The sequence below is a fragment of the Hippoglossus stenolepis genome, chromosome 20, assembly GCF_022539355.2.
Source record: "Hippoglossus stenolepis isolate QCI-W04-F060 chromosome 20, HSTE1.2, whole genome shotgun sequence".
In the NCBI taxonomy this organism is placed as follows: Eukaryota; Metazoa; Chordata; class Actinopteri; order Pleuronectiformes; family Pleuronectidae; genus Hippoglossus; species Hippoglossus stenolepis.
Window position 1 is genome coordinate 13,669,561 of NC_061502.1, and position 25,469 is coordinate 13,695,029.

The 25,469-nt window shown below is 44.2% G+C and overlaps 3 protein-coding genes across 3 annotated transcripts in view; 2 read left to right on the forward strand and 1 right to left on the reverse strand.

Annotated features, from left to right (window-relative positions):
• The first annotated feature begins 731 nt into the window (after positions 1-731).
• Positions 732-4,530, forward strand: armt1 (acidic residue methyltransferase 1). The gene is made up of 5 exons (XM_035143354.2): positions 732-1,079; positions 1,382-1,487; positions 1,578-1,819; positions 2,326-2,491; positions 2,950-4,530. The coding sequence occupies exons 1-5, from the start codon at positions 1,021-1,023 to the stop codon at positions 3,730-3,732; spliced, it is 1,356 nt and encodes a 451-aa protein (XP_034999245.1). The 5' UTR covers positions 732-1,020; the 3' UTR covers positions 3,733-4,530.
• A 1,388-nt stretch (positions 4,531-5,918) lies between these two features.
• On the forward strand, positions 5,919-16,577 carry esr1 (estrogen receptor 1). Its single transcript, XM_035143352.2, is given in 11 exon segments — positions 5,919-5,996; positions 6,699-7,124; positions 8,063-8,277; positions 9,105-9,221; positions 9,768-9,946; positions 10,174-10,327; positions 12,802-12,940; positions 13,856-13,989; positions 14,512-14,695; positions 15,261-15,540; positions 15,543-16,577. Coding segments are annotated over 10 exon segments (1,755 nt in total). The 5' UTR covers positions 5,919-5,996; positions 6,699-6,828; the 3' UTR covers positions 15,600-16,577.
• Positions 16,578-16,633: 56 nt separating this feature from the next.
• The window catches only part of syne1a (spectrin repeat containing, nuclear envelope 1a), a 121,422-nt gene continuing 112,586 nt past the window's right edge, over positions 16,634-25,469 (reverse strand). Inside the window, 11 exon segments of the mRNA XM_047338193.1 lie at positions 16,634-18,079; positions 19,702-19,760; positions 20,390-20,479; positions 20,588-20,854; positions 21,364-21,492; positions 21,850-22,056; positions 22,575-22,786; positions 22,915-23,041; positions 23,326-23,459; positions 23,855-23,923; positions 24,804-25,122. Of these exon segments, the coding sequence (XP_047194149.1) occupies positions 17,803-18,079; positions 19,702-19,760; positions 20,390-20,479; positions 20,588-20,854; positions 21,364-21,492; positions 21,850-22,056; positions 22,575-22,786; positions 22,915-23,041; positions 23,326-23,459; positions 23,855-23,923; positions 24,804-25,122 (1,890 nt within the window). The 3' untranslated portion in view covers positions 16,634-17,802.

Below are 25,469 nucleotides of genomic sequence, written 5' to 3' on the forward strand. Positions count from 1 at the left end.
ATTGGGTGGTAAAAATTTAAACAGAAAAGACATAGTGTACTAAACTACATAAACCCAGGCGATGAAAAACTGTGATTACGCTTGATTACGCTGTTTGTATATTCGTCCACAAAGCAAAATAGTTTTGACCCAGATTTGGCCCACATACTGCACATGGTACTTTGGCGATCCGCTCCTGTTTGCCAGATATGGGCCACATGTGAGCCATAGCACAACCGCATATCAACCCGAAGGTGGCCAGGATTTGTATGGTGCTATTTGGGCCATGTTCACCGTTCACCACATGGGCCACTTTGGGCTCACATCCAGATTCATCCTTTTTTCGAGAGCGATGCATGTCTGCCAAAAATTGTTTCGGGGGTTTTTTGGGCCACATTTGCTATTTTACAAGTGGGCAACTTTAGGCCCACATCCACGATGAGGCCAGAAGTGCTGCTTGAAGGGGCCACACATGCACACACGCTATCTAGGGGGGGAGAAACCATACTCTACCCCCCCTTCCTTTCCCGCCAAAATGCCTTATGGGAGTTGGGGGTGGGGGCGAATGAATGTCTCCGTGACGACCCGTTGCCCCGGACAACGAGGGATGCTGCAGCAGCGGATTTGTGCCCCAGCTTCATACTCCTCACGCAGATTCACTTTGAAGTGTGCGTGCGAACCAGAGGGGGCGTCACAGGGAATCAAACACGGTGCGCTGCAGCATCTCTGAAATATAATCGCAGGCAGCAACAACACGCCACATGCCCGACACTGCAGTTTGCGCATTGGCCGCTGGGTGGTAGCATCGCGTCCTGGATGACACCTGAACTCTACAGGGAAGCAGGAAACACATGTTCAATATGAGTTCTACTAGAATCAGAGGAAACTGAGCTCGATGGGATTATTTTTCGTTGCTGCGTCACGTCCACGGGAGAAAAGAAAATCCCCATTTCACGCCGCAGTCGCGTCACACTCTGCTCCTGTCGGGGAACTGCGTTATCGATAAAGTTTGAATTTGAACCGTCTCCTGCTGCAACAACAATGGCGGCCGACAAGTGTGTTCACGGAGTTCCTCCCTCGCTGTCCGCTAAAGTGGTTGGGTAGGTTGACAGCTGGTTTAAACACAACACCACCACGTTAAATACTGTGTGCGACAACACCGAGGTATTAAAACGGCTGTGTAACGCTAGCACTGTCGCGTTTAAACCGACACTAGCATTAGCTATTTGCTAGCATGCTAAGAGGTTTGTTGATGCTAGCATTTTTTACAGTCGAAATGCCTGCGGAACAAGGGCTAATTAGCACCTTGCTAATTCGCTGCTTAGCTTATGGGTGCAAACGGATGCTGCAGTGTAAATAGAGGAGGCTGTGCTTTGTTAACGACTGTTTCCGTTCCCTGCAGGTCGTTTGCTTATTTGACCATCAGAGACCGGCTGCCCACCATCCTGACTAAAGTTGTGGACACAATCCATCGCAACAAAAACAAGTTCTTTGAAGAATATGGAGAGGTGAGAATAACTCCATCCAGAATGATGAGGCACATGTCTAAACCTTTCCCCTTCAACTCGTGCATGCGTTTCCTCTTGGTGTCCACACAGGAGGGCATCCGGGCAGAGAAGCAAACCATAGGTATGCTGTCCAAGCTGAGGAATGAGCTTCAAACCGATAAGCCAGTGTTGGCACTGACAGACAGCCTGCAGGACGCCGAGTCGTGGAACCAGTACCTGCAGAGAAACCAGAGGCCGCAGGGGGACCAGGACTCCGTCAGCTGGTTCCAGTCTCCGTGGCTTTATGTGGAGTGCTACATGTACCGGAGGATACAGGAGGCCCTCTGGCTCAAGTGAGATAACATCTGTTATTGGGATCTACTGCTGCTCTATTTATAAAATCATATGATGTCTGTCACATTGCACTAGACAGTTATGGTAATACAAGATGATTGGTTATTATATACTATGTTATAATCCCTATGGACCATAACTACCAGACCTTATAACCAACCCCAAATTTTAAATTACCAGTACCTTCTAGTAATGGTAGTACATAATCTGAGATGAGGGAAATTATCTGAGATTCAAGAACTGCTTTCCCTCTCTCACTTGTCCATATATTCTTCTAATCAACTATCATAGTATTTTTGTTCTGTCACTTAACACTCAAAATCGATTATTATTCTCATTATTGCAATATTCAAGGAATTGCACTAATAAACACAACATTCAGTAAATGATATAAAATTGAAGTGTTGAGTTATTACCCAGCCATAGGAGAAGTAAATTCAGTTTTCCTTCTCTGTTGTGTTGTAGTTCTCCTCCAGTCATGATTGTATTTCTGCTTTTCTTGCAGTCCTCCCATCAGTGATTATGACGTCTTCAATGAGGCAAAGACTCAGAGCTATTTTGAGTCTCAGCAGGCTGTAATGGCCTTGTGTACATACTTGGGGGGTGTCAACAAGAGCAAGGAAGAGCTTTCTAAGAATCAGCTGCTTGACAATTTCAACAAACTACTGAAGGTCAGTATCTTAAATACCTTATTGGGGAAACTTGCTATGATTCCCAGCTGAGTTAAAACAAATTGCAAAAACAAATTAATCCACACGTCACTTTTCTATCTTTGGTGTTCCACTCGAGCGGAGTAAATAATCAGGTTTGAATATATTCCTTGACTGAGAAATGTTATATTTCATAATCAAGCAAATCCTAACTTGATGCAGCACTTATCCATCATGATGTAAGGCTCAAGATTTTCACCAACTTGTTCACTACATTACATCACTTATTGTGGTGTGTTTTATGTTAGCTTGTTTATATAGTGGTGAGTAAAACCTTGTGTCCTGCTTTAAGCTATGGCAGATACGCATTTTAAGAATAAGCACTCCTTAAACCAAAATCTGTAGATGTTCTACAGATTTATATTATTCAACATGCGGTAATTATTTAACAATCACATTTTTTATTTGCCTCTGTCTAGGTTTCTCTGTGGGGAAACAAGTGCGACCTGTCCATCTCTGCAGGCCAAAAGAACTCACAGAAGGCCAGTCCATTAGATTCCCTCAGCAGCCTACAACCTTTCATCTTGGTGGACGACTCCAACTTGGTATGGTTGACTCTCATTTCTGCCCAAAGACCAGGACTGTCAGGAAAAATCACTGCAGGCCGAGTGGACATTGTACTAGACAATGCTGGCTTTGAGTTAGTCTCCGACTTGGTCTTAGCAGATTTCCTGGTTTCCTCAGGCCTCGCACGGGAGATCCATTTCCACGGCAAATGTATCCCGTGGTTTGTCTCTGATGTCACAGCTAACGATTTCCAGTGGACCATCCGGCAGACCATGGCAGCCAATCACATGTGGATGTCCAAGAGTGGTGTACAGTGGCAGAGCTACGTGAAGGAGGGTGTGTGGTCCTACCATGACCATCCCTTCTGGACGCAGCCCCATGAGTTCAGCGACATGGCGGCTGATGCTCCTGACTTGTACGCGACGCTGCAGGGGGCAGACCTGGTGCTGTTTAAAGGTGATCTGAACTACAGGAAGCTGACGGGGGACAGGGAATGGGACCACACAGCGGGCTTCGACACCGCACTACGAGGTTTTACGCCAGCGCCACTCTGTAGCCTGAGGACTCTCAAAGCTAACGTCCAGGTCGGTCTGCAGCCAGGCCAAGGGGAAAAGCTCACCTCCCAAGAGCCAGACTGGATGACCAGTGGGAAGTACGGTGTCATTCAGTTCCACTGCCCAAAGTCAGAACAGTAAGACTGAACACTTACACTGAAGATTTGGATTCATAAGGACGTTACAGAAAGCAGGAGATACTTTGAAGCCATAAGACCATTAAGTTATAAGAGGTTGTTAAATGGTGTTTCTGTTCCTCATCCTCACTTAGCACTTCATCATGTTTGATACTGAAATGAACAATAATTTATTTTAAATACCCATTTGTACCAACGTATACTTAAAATGCAAGCACTTCTGGATCAAAATGTGTATCTGTGGTAACAAATTACTTAAAAAAAAAAAAATGCAAATAACTTTTGTGTTGTATTAGCTCACAGTGCAAATTGGTTAAAGTAGATACTGTTACCATTTGCTGAGTTGCGATGGAGAAAGCACTGGGATTTTTAAATCCTCGTTCTAGAGCAACAGTACTTGAGTTTTGCATGCTAATTAATGAGTGATGATAAATGTTAAATATAATTATTTTCTCAGGTTGTTTTTCTGTTGTCCTCATCAAAACATGCAGACATCTGTTTAAATTCACCCAGATCACAACAACAACTCGTATGTTTTGCTCAGTTTGAAGGTTGGTAGACTGTTATTAGGGCAGTGTAACAATTACAGTAACGAAATGTTCTGTTTTCTGTGTGTTTTATTTTTAACCCAGACCTCAGTATCTTCTCAGATAAAAGAGCATTTCTATGTGCATGCTGTTATGTCATTGAAATGCTCATTGTCAATTTAGTAATCTTAACTGGACTCTTCTCAGTACTGCTGGGGGGGGTCGTATCACTTTCATTAACTAGCTTGATTTAATAAAGAACTGCAATAACTGGTCTTTTTCCGCACTGTCGTATTTTACAATGAGAAATAGAAACTGTGTAACAATAACTATTTTCTCATGAATAACTCTACTCAGACAGTTTATTAACTTAAAAGTATTTTCTTTACATACATATGCAGCTAAATATTGTGAACCAACGGACTTAAAACTCTGCATCTGTGCACATTGAAAACAATAATATGTTCAGGTGGAGTGTGGCTTTTTTTAGTCATTTAATGATCCAATCATTTGAAGGTCAGGTAGGACCTGGATCAACAGCTGGGAATGTGTATTAAAATCCTGGATGGAGCTGGTGAAACTGAACTACTCCTTTTTGGGTTGCTGAGCCTTGTAAACGCGATCTGTCAAGAAAATGAAGGGCAATTACTGCAAGAAGCATTTGAGCCTTTGAGGTACTTTGCTGTTTCATTTGCCACCCTCCATTTTTATAATGTCTAATCTAACAGTGTCTTCATGTTACTCAAGGGGGATGCCAAAAAATATATATTTTAGCATTAGGGATACTTGTTTTCCACTTGACCTGACATGTCCTCAAAATTGGACTGTTTACTCAAAGAAAGATGTTGCACAGAGGCAGGTAGAATGAAGCCTCTGTGCCAAAAGTATCGATAGTTCTTTTTAAATTGGGCTCATGATTTTCAAGCATAAGTCAGTGTCTCAGCTAAGTGAAGAGTGAGTATTTTAATAAAAATACCGTAATTGTTTTCTTGTGATTTCTATGATCTAAATTTAGATTTTGTCTTTCCAGCTCTGCATGAAATATTTTTTATTTTCACATATCCTTTTATTTATATGTTTTTAATAAGGCGTTTTCAGCTCTTTTTTTTGTTTTTACCTTGATGGACTAATGGCATCCCTGAAAATTACAAACCAGAAACTTAAAATGCCATAAACATACAAAACACTGATACCCAATCAGACTTTATTTGTTTATATCCTCTGCCCCTTTGCTTCCATGTGTTTATATACACTCTTCTATTTCATCATGGACTTGACCTGGTGAAGAAATGATTAACTGGTCCATACGGTGATTCCTGAACATGCATCCCCCTCTTCTACTGAGTTCCTTTTCAACCTCTTTAATTTTTTGCCGTCAATTTCTTCACAGAGGTTATAAAAAGATCCAATTAAATTCATGCAAAGTCAGATTAATTTCACTGTAAATCCCCTCATTTGGGTTTCATTATGTAATTATTGGCTGACAGAATGAGATTTGACCTCCCGCTCTGTTTGCTGTGTTATGGTGACCTGGCGCTTGAACGCACCGCAGTTATCGATTTGGCTGCAACTTTAATTTGTTTATCTTCTTTTTTTCCCCCCCTAACCTTTCCTCGGTTCCCATTGTGTTCAATGAGGCCAGCTCGATGCCTGAGAGTCAGAGCGATGAGCAGAGGGAGGGGGGAGAGTCGAACAGTCCTGGCGTTGCACAGCAGACACAAGGACGACTCCTGCGTACGAGGTGAGTATCTGTCGTGGCAGAATTTCTCTGTTCTTTTCAGCCCCTGTTGTTAAAACCCATCGTCCTAATGCGTCTCATTTCCACGGTGATTTGATTTACTGCAGAGTCTCAGGTGAAATCGAGAAAGTGGCCACAAATAGACCGATCGTACGTCATGCTGGTTCCGTGCATCAGCTAAATTAGTGATTAATATTCAGAGGAAGACGTACGGCTAGTTTACTGCTTTGTTTTCGAGATATTGGCTGCAACCAGTCAAAGCTTTTCAATGCCGGGGAAAGGTGAAAAAGGAGGAAAACATTTTTATAGTGTTGTGTTAGAGGAAAAGGGAAGTTTTTTGGGGAGGGGAATCACTCTTCTCTCCCCCTTTCTCCCCCTGGCCTCACCTCCCTCCTGCACATTAGTAAAGATGTATTGCAGGAAAAGGCTCTGTGGAGGAGGTTGGGAGGAGTCTTTCTCTGGTGTCTTTTCTTATCTTTCCTTTTGGAGTATGCTTGGCGGAAGCTGAAAGCAGGCAGGGCAAAGGCACTGGAAGACTAGTGGACCCTTTCAAGTTGCCTGACAGGCTTTATTAGGGAAAAACGAAAAAAGGGAAAGACAGAGCGAGGGAGAGCAGCACTCATCTCCACTCCCCCTCCCAGCAAATGAGAGAGCAAGTCTAAATCATGTTGCTTATCAGTGCTGTTGTGCTGTGATGTTGCTCAGGCAGAGCCCAGCACAGAACAGGCAGCCTTGTGGACCAGCATTCAGACCCAGGATCGGCCGAGCCCTCTCAGACCTGGAGACACTCACCCAGCCGCGTCTCTCGCCTCTGCCCCGCGCCTCCCTCACTGACATGTACCCAGAGGAGAGCCGGGGGTCCGGAGGGGCAGCCACTGTGGACTTCCTGGAAGGGACGTACGACTACGCCGCTCCTACCCCTGCCCAGACTCCCCTCTACAGCCACTCCACCTCTGGCTACTACTCGGCTCCTCTGGATGCCCACGGACCACCCTCTGATGGCAGCCGCCAGTCGCTGGGCAGTGGGCCTGCCAGTCCTCATGTGTACGTGCCCTCCAGCCCACGACTCAGCCCCTTTATGCACCCGCCCAGCCACCACTACCTGGAGACCACAGCTCCATCCGTGTACAGGTGAGGGAACACACACTTTCTTTATCTCTGGAGTGTGAAGACTGAATCAACAGGTATGAATCTTTCCCATGACTTTTCAAAAAAGTGAATCTTTCTGCTTCTTGCATCCAAATCCTGTGCTGTAACTTGTAGGACGTTAAATACTTTGTGTGCAAAGTCACCTCCAGGGTTTGTGTTTGTGCTGCTGGGATTTTATAACTGATATGAGCAGTGCAGTCAAAATATTAAGAGACTCTTCAGATCTGTTTTTTTTTTAAGTGCAGCACAATTATCTTTCTCTTTTTTTTTACCAATGCAAATTAAACCATTGTGATCCCTGAGGAAAATAAAGACGTCAGTGAAGCGTGTTTTGATTAATTAATGTTTATAGTTCCTGGTTTTTTATTTATAGGCTCTAGGACACAATCATTCTCCACTGCTCGGTTTATTATCTTTTAATTCACAAATTAAGGTTTTGGCACCGTGTTCAATCCTCACAAGACAAAATGACATAACCGCGTTGTGTTTTCTTTTTTATCGCGCGCTTTACACATTACCATTATCTCTATAGAAAGGATCAAGCTTTGCCCTGGTTTCTAATTCCAGAGATTAAGGACTTTGTCAGGGACCTTGAGAAAGGAACAATACGTAAGAACAACACAAGTACAGATTGTTTCCTGGCTCAGGTGGAAAATAGCAGCCGGCTCTCATCTCACCCACTGTCACATTAGAGTGGTAAATGTCAGAAATGATCTCCACTTAAATACTCCACTCTCACCTCTTCTGGTGCAGTTTATTCATAAAGCATTTCTGACAAAACCCCCAGCTCTATCTCATTGTTGATAAACAGCCTTCTTCACATTTCTGGATCAGCAGTACAATTCATAGACATTATCAGGTCACAGAACTATGACGTTTTCTGTGAAATGATTTGGGATGAATTCTGTGCCTTGGTGCAGGTCCAGTCAGCAGCCAGTAACCCGAGAGGACCACTGTGGCCCCAGGGACGAGTGCTACAGTGTGGGGGAGTCGGGGGGTGCAGCCGGAGCTGAGGGATTTGAGATGGCTAAAGAGACGCGTTTCTGTGCCGTGTGCAGCGACTACGCCTCCGGGTACCACTACGGGGTGTGGTCCTGTGAGGGCTGCAAGGCCTTCTTCAAGAGGAGCATCCAGGGTAGGAAGAGAACAGGTGGATCTAAATCCTTAAGTGTTGTTTGTTTGTTAAAGGTCATTTTACTATTCTGTCTTAGTTTAGGGTTTAAATTACATTTATATCCAAAAGCTTTATTAGAGTAAGAAAATCCCCCCATTAAATTATTTATATTCCCTAAGGAACATTAAGCATTAAGCATATCAGAATACAAAAATGTTTTCCAATAAATTTCATTTATATAACTCAATATCACAAAACAAAATTAATTTGTTTTATAATATAGTTAAGACATAAAAAAGAATTATCTGGCCCATGTGAAAATTTAAAAGAACTGCTAAAATAAATTGGTTATTAAAACATGGTGATTTAACATTGCAGATGCTTACTAGACTAAAGTGTCTGTAACCTCGACAGAGAAATAACCAATAAAACTGGAGGACAGTGTCTGTCGTATGAAAAGAAAAAGCTTGAATAAAAGGAGCAGAATTACTGTTTCAAATTAGTTTTTATTATTATTTTCATTCGTGAACCATGAGCCTTTTCCCCTCTTGTCTCACACACACGATGGGGCACGTCCTCCATGCACATCGGCCTCTGTGCAGAGCGAAACATCATCTGCTGAGTCATGTTTGTGATATGCTGCCTCGGCACATTGATGCAAAGTCTCGAAACGAGGAGACTTGTCATAAAGAAAACCAGCCGTCTCCATGGCGATGACAAAGCCAAGATGCCTCCATCTCAGATTAATTTAAAAATGGGAATACAGTGTCCCTGGCTACTAAATAACCTAAATCTAAACCCAGCACTGGAGTGAGGAGCTCCGACTAATAGAATTTCTTCCATTTCAGGTCACAATGACTACATGTGCCCGGCAACCAATCAGTGCACTATAGACAGGAATCGGAGGAAGAGCTGCCAGGCCTGCCGACTCAGGAAGTGTTACGAAGTGGGCATGATGAAAGGAGGTGCGTAGAAACATTAGCAGGATTAAGTTTTTTACAACACAAATGAAAATATGCTTTTTAAATTTCTTTCAATTAGTATTCAGTGTTTTTGAAATTCATTTTTTGACCTATTGCTTTTCCCTTTTTGGTTCTAAGATTACTTTTCCTTTTCTACAGTTAAACTTCCAAACAAGCCAATAATTTAATGAATTCCTCTTAGTAAAATGTAAAAGGAATCGCCTTTGATCAATCATGGCGCGTTGTGGAGAGGATTGGCACAAGCCCAACAGTTCTGGTGGATGCAGATAAGCTTGAGACACTTTAACTTGACCTTGAAATGATTTCCTCTGAGCACGACCACTCATTTGCATACTCCCACATTTTTCTTCTCGTACCTCTTGACTCCCACAGGCTTCCGTATAATCCACACGACTGGATTTTAGGTTCAAGAGCAGGATGTGAAGTCACATGTGAGGGAGTGTTTGGGAGTTGGTGTGTGATTGTGTACTTGGATTCTGATTTTCTGTGAATCTTATTTTTGAATGAAACCTGTGCTGTGTCTTCAAGGTGTACGTAAGGACCGCAGCCGCGTTTTACGGCGTGACAAACGGCGACCTGGGACCAACGACAGGGATAAGGCCTCTAAGGACCAGGACCACAAAACAGCGCCCCTCCAGGATGGGAGGAAACGCAGCAGTAGTACCGCAGGAGGAAAATCATCCGTCACGGTGATGCTGCCTGACCAGGTACTGATTCATGTGGAGACAATGATATGTGTTTTTCTTTATCCTTCTTATTGTTGGTCAGGAGGAAAATCTGGATGGCACCAGAGCGGCCCACTGGGAATCATGACCATTCCACCAAATTTCTTGCCTGTTAGTGGTCAAGAAATGTTCAGTTTTGAGCAGCAGGTCTGATTTTCTTCAGATGAAATGAACTCACGATGCGTCTGTGTATCTGTCGCGTTCCCCAGGTGCTCGTCCTGCTCCAGGGGGCCGAACCCCCCATACTGTGCTCGCGTCAGAAGCTGGGCGAACCCTACACCGAGGTCACCATGATGACCCTGCTCACCAGCATGGCCGACAGGGAGCTGGTCCACATGATCGCCTGGGCCAAGAAGCTTCCAGGTATTTCATAGAGGAGCAACAAAGGAGCCACAGCGGCAGTTAATGTTCCCAAACTACTTTCTAACACAGTCTTCATTTTCTAAGATATAATTTTTATTTAAAAGAAATTCATTGGAATAAGTTGAAACGATCTCTACCCACCACAGCACGTGTTTACTTATTATAACAACTATTTGAATTTAAAGATGCACTGGCCTGAACTGTGTTTTGGAGCAAAACTCCACTCCTGATTTTTTCACAAGAAAATAACTTGACAGAAACTACATCTGCATGTGGTTAAAAAACATCTCGTACTGCTGCCTTCAAGCTATAGGCAACATGGGAAAATGACAGATCACCAAAAATATAGTCTGGTCATATTTTTCATTTCAGCATCTGACAAAATTGCAGCGTTTCTGCCGTAGATTGCAAAAGTACTAGTTAAATTATTCTCATGCATGTGTGATATTTTCTGTACTACAGCTGCAGTGGACCAATAAGACAGTGTCTGTCTTTTTTCCCCCAAACATTTCTATTATTATTCAAAAACAAACAAGGTCCATTAGTGTCTGATTCCAGTGCAAAAATAATAAAAACACATTCGATTTAAAAACTAATGACACAGTTATTTAAAAAACATTAAAAAAAGAAGAGGGAGAAAAAAATAATGAAAAATAATGTGTAATGAAAAATCTTATCAAACTATTATCAGAATAGTAGATCATCGTCATCAGGTCGTCAGACAGATTGATGCTATAATATCCTGTGATTTAATGTGGAGTGGTTATGCGTATCCCTGCAGCTTTTGGAGAGATATTCATGAATATCTTTCCCAGTGAGCAGAAAAGTGTGGGCAGGTGCAAAACAGCTTTTTACTGGAGCACCGTGACATTTATCGCTTGTCTCGTCTACATCAAGACATATTTTCAAAAGCTCGGGAAACGCCGCCTCTCCTGAACATTCAAACCCGTACAGATGTGATGTTTGACAGAGGGGGTGGCTCTTGATTGTTGTTTGACTGCTGAGGCAACGGCAAGGTGATGAGCGACCTTTATCATAGAGGTGCACATGGACACACACACACACACACACACACACACACACACACACACACACACACACACACACACACACACACACACACACACACACACACACACACACACACAAATGCAGAGCCATTACAGTGATGGTAATTACAGTCATCAGCTTTGAGAGGATTGTTTGGCCAATCTGCTGGCACCCCATCGAGCGTAAATGCAGTATAAGACACATCTCCCACACACACACAGACACACACACACACAGACACACACCAACAGGCTCTCTAAGTGAGTAAATCCTGACTTTGAGGTATTATAACCTCTTGCATCACTAAAAGCCCAAAGGCACAGTTTTAATTGCGAGGGGTCCCAAACAGGGTACATGGGGGGGGGGCAATGGGAGTGAAGTGGCTGCAATTACATATGGATTGAGACAGCTGAGTGCCAGCGATAAGGCTTCTTATGTGAGCAGGAGACATTACCGATGGTTTCATTTGAGCAGCCGTTCCCTGCCTTTGCGTATTTAAAATTTTGTGCGTGGGTAGAAGGTGCACAACAAACATTAAACTCTCAGAGTGTGAATATTCAACAGCACATTATGGTGAACATCCACTGGTCCAAATAATCAGCTCTGATAAATCCACACTTATGTTTTTATCTGCGTTTGTTTGTTTGTTAGAGGGATTACGTAAAAGCTTCTGCATTACCATGAAACTTGGTGGAAGGATGTGGTTAAATCTGTGGAAATCCATCAGGTGGTTCTTGTGTAATCTCACTTGCAAACAAACCAACAAACAGACGGGGATGAAAATATATTCTCCTTTGCAGATGTAATCATGTCTGACACATTCAGGGAGTTGGTACAGATCAGTGTGTGCAGTTTTGTGCAGATCAAAAATAAATAGAATATAATAGAATATATCATATAAAAAGTTTGACGTGGTGGATTTAAATATGATTCATTAGGCTGTAGGTTTTTTTCAGCTGCTGTATGGAAACACATGGAGATAGAAACCTGTTACTCCCTCTAATATGTAGCTGATAAACCTTCGCTGTAATAAGGCATGTTTTGGTTTAAGGGGACTGTCCGGCCTTGGCAGAGGTTTGAACTCTACCGACTGATATCTTGATGTCAAAGAAATTCCTAAGATCAGGCTACAACTCATATTGTCCAGTGGGTATGAATAACAGATTTAAGTGACAGTTATTATAGAGCTTTTTAGTCAAAGAAAACAAAGAAACTTGTGTTGTCTGGTGGTGGTCACGACAAAGTTTAGGTTGGTCTTGTTGGTCTTGATAATTCCGCTCCCTGCCCCTGACGTAGCCTGTTCCTTCTTCTACACCTTGCCACCTTGGAACCAGTTTCTCCAGCTGTGGAAACACAAAGATCTGGTTTGAGAGGAGCTGCCGCTGTGGAGGAGGGTTAATTCTCCCTGTGTGTTGTCTCTCCAGGTTTCCTGCAGCTGTCCCTCCACGACCAGGTGCAGCTGCTGGAGAGCTCGTGGTTGGAGGTGCTGATGATCGGCCTCATCTGGAGGTCCATCCAATGCCCTGGCAAACTCATCTTCGCTCAGGACCTCATACTGGACAGGTTAGCGAGGAGAAATACTATTTTTTTCATACCTTGGTCCCTGCTTTTCTTCCCCACCTCACTCTCACAGATGATCAGAGTGACACATCCGCATTGTAGATTTTTCCATTTCACACGTCTGCAGCCTTTGTGTCGTACCCAACACATCCGACATCGAGCGAAAGTCTAATTACAAGATCCCCCGCCGAGAGGAGAGCAGCCTCTCTCTCACCTGAAATACTCGCTCGTCATTACGGTGCTGAGCTGGCAACCGGGACAGAGACTTAATCAAAGCCTCAGTGCAAGGAATGATGGAGAAGAGGGGGGGGGGAGATAACGGGAAAGGAGGCGAGGGGAGAGAGAGAGACACAAAGAGAAGCAGGGAGACATGGCTGTTTCCTTCTTTGCAGGAACAGCCTCTTCCCTCCATTTCCCCTCATGTGCAAAGTAAACAGCTGGACAAGCCGCAGCATCCACCTGAGAGAGAGAGAGAAGAGGTGGAGACCGACGGAGCTTTTACCGCCTGATGTGCCTGATGGCCCCATTTGATTCAGACGTGTATTACAGAGTATTATCCCTAAAACCCGGTCTCCGTGTGAGTGTGCTCACCAATTGGAACATGATAACTAAAACGCCGCGGGTGATGGTTGACAAATTCCCTTTGGCTCTGTGCTGTCCATGTTTATCTTGGCTCTCAAACCACCGGACATTATCCATCCTTCCATCACTTTTTTCGACTGGGCCGACCAATAGAGCGCCGCGGTGATTCAGTCCATTAGTTGTTTATCTGGCTGCTTTTTTAGATAGCTTCACGGTCACAGATCTTTTTTTTTTTTTTGCTCGCATGTTCTCCCCCTCAGATGACGAACAGGGGAGAAGCAGAAGCTTAAAAATCTGACTGACAAACAACCTGTTTTCTTTCATTCTTCCCTCCAGGAACGAAGGGAACTGTGTGGAGGGCATGGCCGAGATCTTCGACATGCTGCTGGCCACCGCGTCCCGCTTCCGCACGCTCAAACTCAACTCGGAGGAGTTTGTGTGTCTCAAAGCGATCATCCTTCTCAACTCGGGTGAGGCAACTCGAGCACGCCCCCTCACATTGGCGTTGGGTTTACAGTTTAAGCCACTTTTCCCTGTGAAGCAGAACAAGTGCCCGGAAATGGACAGTGGCAGCAGAGACACTAAAAACATCACGTCTCTTGTTCATTCGCTATTTTTATTCCCCATATATTCGCTTGTTTTCGTTTTCCTCCTGTTCCAGTGGGTGGATGCTAAACAGTGCTAAACTCCACCTGCAGAGGTGAAGCTCGCTCACATTAGACAGACAGAGTGTTCTGGAAAGGTAACTGTTGCCGTGACAACAAAGACGCAGGTCAGACGGCTGTCTCGGATCTGGAGATATTTCTGTATGAGAAACTGAGTAACACCAGTGAGATGACATTAGTGGCACAGCTGCAGGAGCTGGATGAGCTTGTGATGACTGAGTGGGCAACACTCTGCTCTCATATGTACATGAGTCATCAGATATAAAAGCTGCTCTTCTCATATTCTTGATTTGACATGTGAGCATTTCTGCGTTCCTCCTCTCTCAGGCTCCTTCTCCTTCTGCACCGGCACCATGGAGCCCCTGCACAACACCTCGGCCGTACAGGAGATGCTGGAGACCATCACGGACGCTCTCATACATCACATCAGCCAATCAGGATGCCCCGTTCAGCAGCAGTGGAGACGGCAGGCCCAGCTGCTCCTGCTGCTCTCCCACATCAGACACATGAGGTGAAATCCTATTAGAAAAGATCGTTTAGCATATTAATAGATTCTTTTTATTTTATTTAGACGTACGCTGCAAAAGCCTGTGTTCAAACATCCTGCAGTGATTCTTTAAGGAGCTTAAAGTGTAAATGATTCAAAAAGTGTTAAGTTTGCTTTTAGAACAATAACTTATATTCAGGTTTGGGTCAGCTGATTTATTCAGGGGTTATAAACGCTGGATAGTCTGAGGGAAGTGATGTGTTTCCTGAACATTAGACCATGTAAACTCCTCGTGTCTCAGTGTGTCAGGTAATGATTTCAGCTTATTGAGAGGAAAGTGCAATATAAACTTCAATAACACAGTTTATTGGATAAAACAGCTAAATGTCCAGTCAGAGTATTAAATAAAAACCTAAACAAAAAGCAATTAAAAGGGCAAAACTATTACATTTTTAACAAGAATAAAATAAACATATTTAAAGTATTTTTTCCAGGTGTTATTAAAATGACAATGATGTAGAAATCAGTCTGAAGCGTCACTTATGGTAAATGGACTTTAATTCCTCGCGTCTCTTTTGTGTCCCCGCAGCAACAAAGGCATGGAGCACCTCTACAGCATGAAGTGCAAGAACAAAGTGCCTCTGTACGACCTGCTGCTGGAGATGCTGGACGCTCACTGCCTCCACCGCCCCGCCACACCAGCCCAGTCCTGGCTCCAGGCGGAGAGAGAGTCCTCCACGGCCGCCAGCAACATCATCATCTGCAGCAGCGGTGGGGGGGGTTCGTCTTCGGCCGGCTCCAGTTCAGGACCCCGAGGCAACCTGGAGAGCCCGAGCAGAGCCTCCACAGGTCCGGGCGTCCTGCAGTACGGAGGGTCCCGCCCCGACTGCACCCACATCCTATGAGCTGGAGCCCTCGATATGGATGATGTTCATGCCAGAGAATGAAAGAGGTTTGGGAATGAAAGAATAAGCAGCTTGGTTTGAACTCACGTAATGAGGTAATTATTTATAAATCATAAGTAATTAGTGTTTTTATGTTGTAGTTGTTTATTCCTTCCGTTTCAATTCGAGTCAATCGCAGCTTCTGCCTCTCATCACGTCTGTGTTTCTCTAACAGCTTTAAATTACAGCTCAGTGGCGTCATATTGTGGCTTTCTGTTACTTACGGTGATTTTAAAATGACGAGCAGCTAATTTTTTCTTTTTCTTCGCCTCGACCAAAGTGCACTTCGTCTGGAGTTTAAGGGACTGTCCGGCATTATCTCTACTTTTACACTCAAAGGATGATTACACACTAAATCTTATAACTGTTTAAAAAGAAATGCAATTTATTTCCATTATTAAGACCAAATTATCAGGTATTGAGACGTGCGCATGTAGAATTTGAAACTTGATTCGTTTGGGGAAGAATTTCTAAATAATGAAATAAAAAAATATTAACTGACTGAGAATTTATTTGTTAATTTTGAATAATTAAAAATTGCATGATCAATTACGAGAGGACTGGACAATGTAGGAAGCCAAACTTTATTGTTGGGTAACTGTTTGTGTACGGTAGGTTTTGTTGTCTACGTTTTGTTTTTTGTGTGGGTCTCTGAGCTAATTTGATGCCTGTATTTGTCATGATGGACATTTCAACCACACAAAAAACTACAAGTTCCAGTTGCCACCACTTCTACCCTGACAACATGTGATCAGTGAAGAGGTAATAAAGAAAAAGATGCAGTTCCAGTGTCGTCTTCACTTGTCCTGTCTGCTCTGTGCATGGGAAGCCTCCGTGCATGATCAGAAAATTGGATTTGGCCGCTGTTCAGCTGTTCAGTGTAAATCCAATCAAACCTGACCTGTCATTTGTTTAACTGTGCTTCAAAATAAAAGCCTCGATGAAAAAAAATAAAAATAAAAGATTGTTCACCACCATTCTTCTCTACAGTTTACCTAACATAAAAGAAAACACAGAATTAAATAATTCATGTTTTATTATTTGTAAAGAGAGTATTCTTAATGAAGTCGGCATTAGCAAACTGTACATACATAAATAAGCATTTTCATATTTCATCATTTTTTTTACAGATTCTCTCAACAACGCAGCGATTGCGACGCGTCATCGCTGCAGAATAATCAGCGCGGTTATTACAAAGCACACACAGCCATGTACTAAAACACTACCGGTGATTGTTTGGCTTTCTTAAAATCAGAGGATTTTCAAGTTGCACGCTCAAACAGAAAGATAAAAAAATAACCACCTGCATTTTAAAGGCATTTCAACAATAATATACAAATCAGTTGGTTTTTAACGACAGAGCTCGTATGTTGTTGTTTTTTTTTTTCAGGCGGGCTCCGGCTGATTAAAAACAAATTAAAAACAGGAATAAAAGCCTCAGCTTCTGGGGGAAAGAAGTCGGCCATCTTGGCTGGACGGCTTCAGTGCAGTACCTTCGTCAGTGCTGTAGGTTCCGATTTTTAGCTTCATCGTCTTCATTTCCAGATTCAAGCTGGTTCTATTGATATGTGAGAGTCAGAAGACAGGAAGCCATGTTTCCTCCTTCGTGTCGAGTTTTGTTTCTGTCATTTTATCTGACACGTTCTGCAAATGTGTGTTTTGTAACTGCAAACCTCCTCTGCAAGTCACCGGTGCAGTATTTCACGCTGGTGGTGCTTCGGCTTCATCAATACTAAAAATCCATCATCTGATCGAACACTAAATAAATAGTAGCAGCACTGGGTATCGTGGACAAAGAGCATGGTCGGCTTTGGCTCCCAACATAGAGTATATAAATAGTGCTTTGTTTTTCATTGATTTCACAGGTCTCCTCAGAAACCTTGTCAGATAATATACACATATATATAAGTTAAAACAACATGAAATATTTGGATTTCATGGGGGAGGGGGGGGTCTCCAGAGGAGGGTCCGTCAGTCTGGAGGGTTGTTTTAAAGGGTTGAGGTGATTTCAGGAGAGTGGGTGTGCAATGTTGGTGAGAGACGTCTTCATGTGGTCTCTGAATCACTTCATAATGCATGTGCCCCCAGCAGAGGGAAGAGTGTGTGGCTTTAGGGCACGAGGGGTGAAGAAGAAACATTCAGTCAGTGGAGAGTCCTTGGCAAAGCAGGTCTGTGTTCAGCTGCTCCTCATATGGGCGGAGGTCCGTTGGTGTAGCGCAGCATGGGGTGGAAGGAGCGGGCGAAGTTGTTGGCGTGGTGGCAGCTGTAGTCCTCCTCGGTCATCGGCACCAGGCAGGCCAGGCCGATGAGGAGCAGGAGGAGTAGATGGACGGGGAGCGCGGCCCTGAGGACTCGCAGCAGGAAGGACTGACCCTTCGAGGAGGACGAGGACGAGGAGGAGACGCCATCCGGAAGGTCAGAACGGGAGGAAACGCAACCAGCGGCGCCTTGTGATTTGCTCCGGCTGCAGGAAGACACACAAACACACAAGTTAAACACAGCAGAGGAATAGACCCGAGTTCATTAGTATTTGCAAATCACTTCTGGGTTTAAAAAAATGAAAAATGCTCCAACCTCAGGGGCCTGAATCAGAAATAAAGGATCAACATGAGGCTTTAGGGAACTGAGATGAGCATTTTTCACTATTTTCTGACTTTTTAGTGAACAAACAACTAATTGATGTCTTCTAATAAAGGAAAATCTTCTTTAGTTGAAGTAAAACAGACAATTTTGATATTTTAAGATGTTTGCAAATACTATTTTACTCATGTCAGGCAAAAGAATAAACACACAACAAACAATTAACAGGAAGGAAAGCAAAAATGCAGCAAATAGACCCGGATCCAGCCGGAGGAGGAAAGATGAGAGTCACAAAGTCGAACACAGACACACACACACACACACACACACACACACACACACACACACACACACACACACACACACACACACACACACACACACACACACACACATAACAGGCACAAACACACTTAAAGAAGAGATTTAAACACAAGCATTTTGTAAGTAGCCGACCGGGTTTCACTGGGGGGTTGGAAAACGCTCTGAGTTTAGAGCCGAGTGGGTGAGAGTTCAATGCCACGTCTCATTCCAAACAGAAGCAGGAGAGATGCCAAATGTCTCTCTGGAGATCGCCTCCGCTCGAGCCAAGACTGGAGGGGGGGGAACGGCATGTTCTTAACTCATCCTCACTGCGGCTGGAGGAAGGTCAGACACGCCCGACACCCCCGACGCTCGTCATTCATTCACTCCTCCTTTGTCTGTACAGACCAGCTGCTGCAGGAGCCACATGTGCACGTCCAGTGTTTACATACTGGATGCAGCTTGTGCTTTAAGGCCCGGCGACCTCTCCTGCTCTGTTGGATTTCAATTTCCGTAGAGTTATTAGAGTGTGATACAAACTCATTATTTCTCGTGGTGAGACTAGTTTTTTTTTTTTTTTAGTATTTGGTTTTCTGATTCAAGGGCAGTTGAATCAGGGAGGACACAGTCAGAGGGGAGTGAGTCTAATGGTCTGGAAGGAAAACAAAGGAATCAAAGTGGGAGTTAAAGTAGAAGGTAGAAAAAGCCTCAGGAGCTTAAGCATCGTTTCCTGTTTTAAAACTCAGGAGAGACTGAAACAGGAGAAAGCAAAACAGAGCCAGTGCTGAGAGGGGGGGGGTCACTGGGAGTCAGACAACGCCATCTAGTGGGCGAGGAGGGTTCTACAGAGTCCCTCTGAGAAGGGAGAAGCAAACAAGTGTGACCAGGCAACGTTGACATGATGCCGTTGGAAAAAGAAGCAAGGCAAAGAGAAGCAGTGAAATCAAACATTTAAAGGAGAAAGGGAGCGGCCTGGTGAAGGCGAGTCCCCACTCGTTTAAGAGCTGGTAACATGGTCTCTAGAGTGAGGGAGGATCATGGAACACTGAGCTACGAAGCCTTAGGATTGATTGTAAACTGTGGCTGGTTTTGGTGAATTGATTTTTCCAATGAGTTCAACTAATGAAAATCAAATGCTCTAATATCAGGCGTAGCTTTGGTTCCATCATCATCCCGTGTTTCCAGAGTCCAGGAGAGAGGTACCTGTGGCGCGGGCCGCTCTCAGGGGGTCCACGGTGGGCCTGACTACTTTTGCCCCGGGGCTGTACCGCGTAATGAGCAGGGGGGAGGGGATGGGAGGGGAGGGGGGGTAAAAGAAAGAAAACAATGTTTCAGTCAAGTGCAAATAAAGACCAAGCTTCATGATGAGAGAAATAAAAAAACAACATAAAAAAGAGCCATAACATCGCTCGAGGAAGAATCATCGACAACCAAAGAGCAGCAACAGAATCAATGACGGTGAAATTGACTTTACCAAGAAATCTGGCTTCTCAAGACTTAAACCCTGAAAAGTCACGTTACAAGAAACTGACAACATTAAATTATTTACGTTATTTACAATAAAACTTTCTTCTTGTGCTAAGATACGATCTACTCATCTTTATCGTGTGAAACGAAAAGCCAGGTTTTCTTGTACATTTTTTAAACAGATCAACATGATGTGAGGGGGCAGCAAAAACATTTCAAGAAAGGGAGGAGTGGGGGCTGAAGTAAAGATTTTCATGTATGTGTTAGCAGAGCAAAAGGGAAAAACATGTATATTGACCATCAAAATAAAGGAGTAGAGAGGGAATATCTATGAGGCGTCTATGTGGGAGAAGGGGGTGGGGTTGACAGGGATGTTAATTTACCGTCTTTTAAACACAGAGGACGTTATGAGAGAAAACTTTACCAATCGTCTGCGGCTCTCGACCGTCGCCTCTGACACGGGAGCAGCTGATCCACAGGTTTCGGATTTGCCAGCGGGTAACGGTAAGAAATCCTGAAAAATAAATCGAAACAAGTCGGTATCTACGGTCCACATCAACCTGCGAATGACGGAGAGGAAGAATTCCATCATTCATTATCTCTGTATTCAGCATCGTCTGACCTGCCGCGTCTCCGTGGCCCCCAGCCTCCTCTCCAGCCCCCCCAGGTCTGAGTTGACCTCCCTCAGCAGCAGCCGCAGCCTGTTAAAGATCACGTGCACCTTCTCCTGCGCCTCCAGACACTCGCTGCCCTGCGGCTGCAGCTGCTCGGGGGTCTGCGACTGCAGCAGCAGCAGAGTCTGCGGCTTGGTGTTGACCAGCAGCTGAGACGAGAGCTCCTGAAGGGACGACACCTTCTGCTGCGACTCCAGCAGCTCGCGCTTGATTTGCTGCGGTGAAGAGACGGAGGAGGTCAGTTAGTGTGTGTTCTGTGGGTTTATCTAGATACTGGGTTATTTCTCTGGTTGTCACACCAGTTCAGTTTCTTACTTTTTACTTTACTACTCTATTTTCACCATATTTTACTGATCCTGATCAGTTTTCTTTGGGAATATCTAACGTTAGTGTCCATCTTTCTTTTAGTTTGCGGTTTTTCAGTCGTATTTATGAAGCATTTTTAGGTGAATCTCTGCATGAAAGATGCTCGAGATCAGACGTCCTCATACAGTCGCTTGGACAGGCCCAGATGGACGCAGATTGTTGATGCCTGATGCCCCTCAAGGGACAAAGGGGGTATGGGAAGGACCAGTGAACAAATCATCACAAGAGTATTTCAGCTCCATCCTTAGATTTGTTCTTGAAATTAGTCTGGAGCCCACATTAGGGGTTTTAATTGACAGTGACTTTAAATAAAAGGCCAAAACCCGCCGTACACAAAGCCCGTAGCAGAGACAAGTACCGTGAGAGTTTTGTAATGAGCTCGTAATGTTTGGCGATCCACTCTGGGAGGGATGGGCACCACCTGGTTCCTCCTGCGGTCAATGTTCTCCAGCCACAGCAGCAGACCGTGGCTCATCTCATGGAACTCCTGAAACAAAACGTGATGTCAGTTACACCGGGCTACTGCTTTTATTTCTGAGATTAGATTCTTTCTCTCTTCCTTCATATTTTCTGATTAATGTGTTTGTGGAGTAATCACATGTCTAATCTTAATTTTGGATTCATTATGGGAAAATGCAGTTCGGGAAAATACGAGGAGATTAAATACCACAAGAGTTGGCATGGATTTTATTTACATTTTGTGTGCTATATCTTAAAATCTGCTTTGCATTCCTGTGATTCTATTCAAAGTATTCCTGATACTGGGTTCTGCACCAAAAAGCAGGTACAGCATTATAGGGAACCAAAATACAGACTCTTCCCTGGAGCTTGTGTGTTTTTGTACCTGGCACTGCATCAGCGCCCTCTGCAGCTCCTGCCTCCAGTCCTCCAGGGAGGTGCCGAGCTGATCCCAGCGCGAGTTCATCTCTTTCAGCCCGTCCCTCAACTCCCACGCCTCCTCGGAGTCGGGCTCCGCCTGGAGGAAGTCCGCGCTGCTCAGGTTGATGGACAGAACCTCTGACTTGTGGGCATCCATCCCCTTCTGCAGCTCCTGAGAGTCAAACAGTCAGAGAGCAAAGTATTTGGAGCGAGTCCGAGCAGACTTCACGGTGCTAGAGGAAGGCTGAGAATAGACGAGCGGCCGACAGAGTGCAGCAGGATTAGGCTGGAGGTGGTGGGAACAAGTTCGATGCGAGTTATTAGGCTTCAGAGGGGGATATTTATAGAAGAGTGATATCTTACCATAAGGCTTTAACAGGCAGCAACAACTGGAGTGAGTGTGTGTTTGTGTTTGAATGTGTGAGGGTGAGCTGAAGGACAAACTGTCAGCAGCCAGCACGTGAAGTGGGACATTACAACAAGGCCAGTGGCTTAAAATTACTGACCAGCGACTGTACTTCATGTAAAGTGTCTGAAATTACACTGTGCACGGACTCATAAGCATGAGAAAGAATAACTGAAACTGCAGCACGGGTGGTTGCAAGATCCAAATTCAAGAAAACAAAATTATCATAAAGATAAGTGTCGAAGAAAAACCCATAATATCTGTCCATCACGAAGGGGACTGACCTTGAGCTTCTTGATTCTCTGCTGGATGGTGTGTATGTCGGTGCTGAGTTGGAGCCCTCGCAGCTGTTTGAGCTCAGCCTCGGACTGACCCAGCCAGGCCCTCATGGTCTGCAGGTCTGAGATCAGCTGCTGCCACTGCTGCAGGTTCTGTTTGTGCCTGTGCTTTTCGCTCAGGGACTGAGCCTGGATCAGCTCCCAGCGCTCGATCACACCTGGAGGGGAAAAGTTCACAGATCCAGATATCTCACACTGTATTTACTGGAAAGTGTGTGTGTGTGTGCGTGTGTGTGCGTGTGTGCGTGTGTGTGCGTGTGTGCGTGTGTCTGTGTGTGTAACTGACCAGCACTCTGACTGTCTGTGTTGGTGGTGTTGTTGAGTCCCGGCATGTCGTCCTCGTCTTCAGTCAGCTCTTCCTCCGTCCTCTTCACTGTGTCTATACTTCCTCGACACTCTCCCATCAGACGCATCTGTAAATGTTTATATAGGTTATAGATGATGCAAGACAAAATATGTTATGTATTTAAGGGTTAACATATTAGTTTGTTATGAGTAAAGCTTGTTGCTGAACTAGTTTCTTAAATCTTTTCTGTTTTCACATAAAATTTCATTTTCATGTAAAACATTTCCGTTGTGAAAATCTAAAAGTCTCTTCATGTGACAATTTTATTCGTCACTTTTAAAGATATTTTTGGGTGTGAAATGGGGAGAGAGAATGGGGTGTGATTTAAGGCACAGGCTGAAGAGGACTCACGTAGCCCATGTATGTGGAGTCGACGTCGGGGCTGGAGCGGCTGGCGCTGGCCTCTCTCTGCTGGAGGTGATACCGTCCTGCATCCAGAGCCTGATCCAGCTGTCTCAGACTGGCCTCCAGCTGACCTGGCTCACCTGCACACAGGCCACAAGGGAGTCAGGAGAACTAGGACCATAAATGTTTTTAATGACTGAGGTTTTATTAGCGGGGAGATGGTGCAGACTGGTGCTGGGATGGCATGCATTAGTCTGAAATGCAAAATAACGGCAAAACAAAGAAAATAACTTTGATATTAGCGGTGAATTGGAAAAAAATGAAACACAAAGCTAAAGGGTTGAAGGTGGCATTCTTAGTGTGCAAGAGCTCAGCATGCAATGGTGGGATCTTTGTGAGGAGATGGTGGGACATGCAACTTTGATGGTGTTTCCAAGTGCGGTGATAGACTTCTGTTAGAAAAAGTCAGTTTTAGTCGAAGTTCATGCTCTTGTCACTCATGCGGGTGCAGCGCCACACAGCTGCTGTTTCCTACCAGAGGAGGATTTCAGTGTGTTCTCAGTCAGTTTTATATAGGCCTCTGGGCTCTCTGGGATAACTACATCTGGGAATAGAGACACACAACAGACACTGATTATACTGTGGGCACGACTAAAGGTGATATCTCCACTCGTCTAGTAAGATTTACACCTCACGCCAGATCTGGATTTCTAACTCAATCTCAGCCCCGTTTGGATCGATGTTTATATGAGTTTCTTATTTTCTGTGAAGGTGTTCAAGACTTGTACTGGTTTCTCATCAAGGCAGAGGGGGGGTGCTTATATATGTTTTTTAAATATCGATAACATAACTGGCCCCCGATCTTTAGAAATGAAGGACTTTACTGCCATTATTTGAGAAGATACAACAATGTGCCTCGTTAACACTCAACAATACTGGGAATATATATGTTTGTGTAATAATATTTTGCTCTATAATTTATATTTTTCTAATGGCAGAGTGAGTGTCATGTTATTTCCAACACTTAAGAAGTAACAATGATTATTTCCTCATGATTAAAACCTCTCTAATCAATTCTATTAACCCAAAATCTTTATTTCAGAATCACACAAATTATATTTTAAATGATATCAAAAAGACAGCAAGTAATTAAATGAGAGCTGCTATATGGTAAACAATATATAAATGTTTTTCAAATATCTACTTACTATAGACTTGTAGACTATAGACTACTATATATTTGTTCCGATTTATTTACCCGTGGATATATTTGACTATTAAGCTGATTAAGACTCTCAGTAATCACAGAAATTAAATTAAAATAACTAATTGCAACTGCAACACTGACACTGTTTTATCTATAGTTATCAAATTAAATCTTTAACGCAAACATTTGAGAAAAATCTCATAGTTACATCCATAAGAAATCAGCACATACACATGAAGCCGATCGTCCATCAAACAGTTTGTAAAGTCCGACCAACCTGACAGCACCGTGACATCCGTCCTCAGATACCCGTCCTCCTCCTCCTGCCCTCTGCTCCTCTCCCCGGGGCCTCGTCCTCCGGGGCTCTCCAGACCTCTGCTCAGGTCGTAGTCGTGGTCCCACTCCAACGGGATGGAGTCCACGCTGGCTGGAGTGTCCCGCCCTGAGCGGTCGGCCCGGATGAGAGTGGTCGCGCCCGTGGCTTGACGGCTAGAAGTCCTGGGCAAAGAGGAGTCGCCCCACTGAAGCTCCGAGAGGTCGGCGCCTTCTTCCATGTCGAGCTCTCTGTCAGAACCGTCCAGCTCATCGTCAGCGAGCTGGGAGAGAAGGACAATGAAGAAGGAGAAGAGATGAATGAGGCGAGCAAGGGAAGAAAATGCAGTGTCAGACACTGCAAACTATGTGTAACTGAGAAGTGTGAGATTACAGGTTGTGAAACACTGGGTGGTGAGTGTGTGTGTGTGTGTGTGTGTGTGTCATGTATTCACATTACATGACTTTGTATTCTGTTCCTGACCATCTGTTAATGTGAAACTATGTGGGACAGGAAGTGAAGGAGGACAGCTGTGGTCTACATTATGTTATGTGTTTACTGAGTGCTTTGAATTCCCTGAGTCAACTGTTTACCTTCACGTCTCTGTACAGTTTCACTTCTTCTCGCAGT

What these genes read in the sequence shown, in the direction of transcription:
- armt1 (XM_035143354.2), top strand. Translation starts at nt 1,021, where the DNA reads ATGGCGGCCGACAAGTGTGTTCACGGAGTTCCTCCCTCGCTGTCCGCT. An exon ending in CAGGAGGCCCTCTGGCTCAA is followed by an intron (nt 1,820 to 2,325) that starts GTGAGATAACAT and finishes CTTTTCTTGCAG; the next exon opens with TCCTCCCATCAGTGATTATG. An exon ending in ATTTCAACAAACTACTGAAG is followed by an intron (nt 2,492 to 2,949) that starts GTCAGTATCTTA and finishes GCCTCTGTCTAG; the next exon opens with GTTTCTCTGTGGGGAAACAA.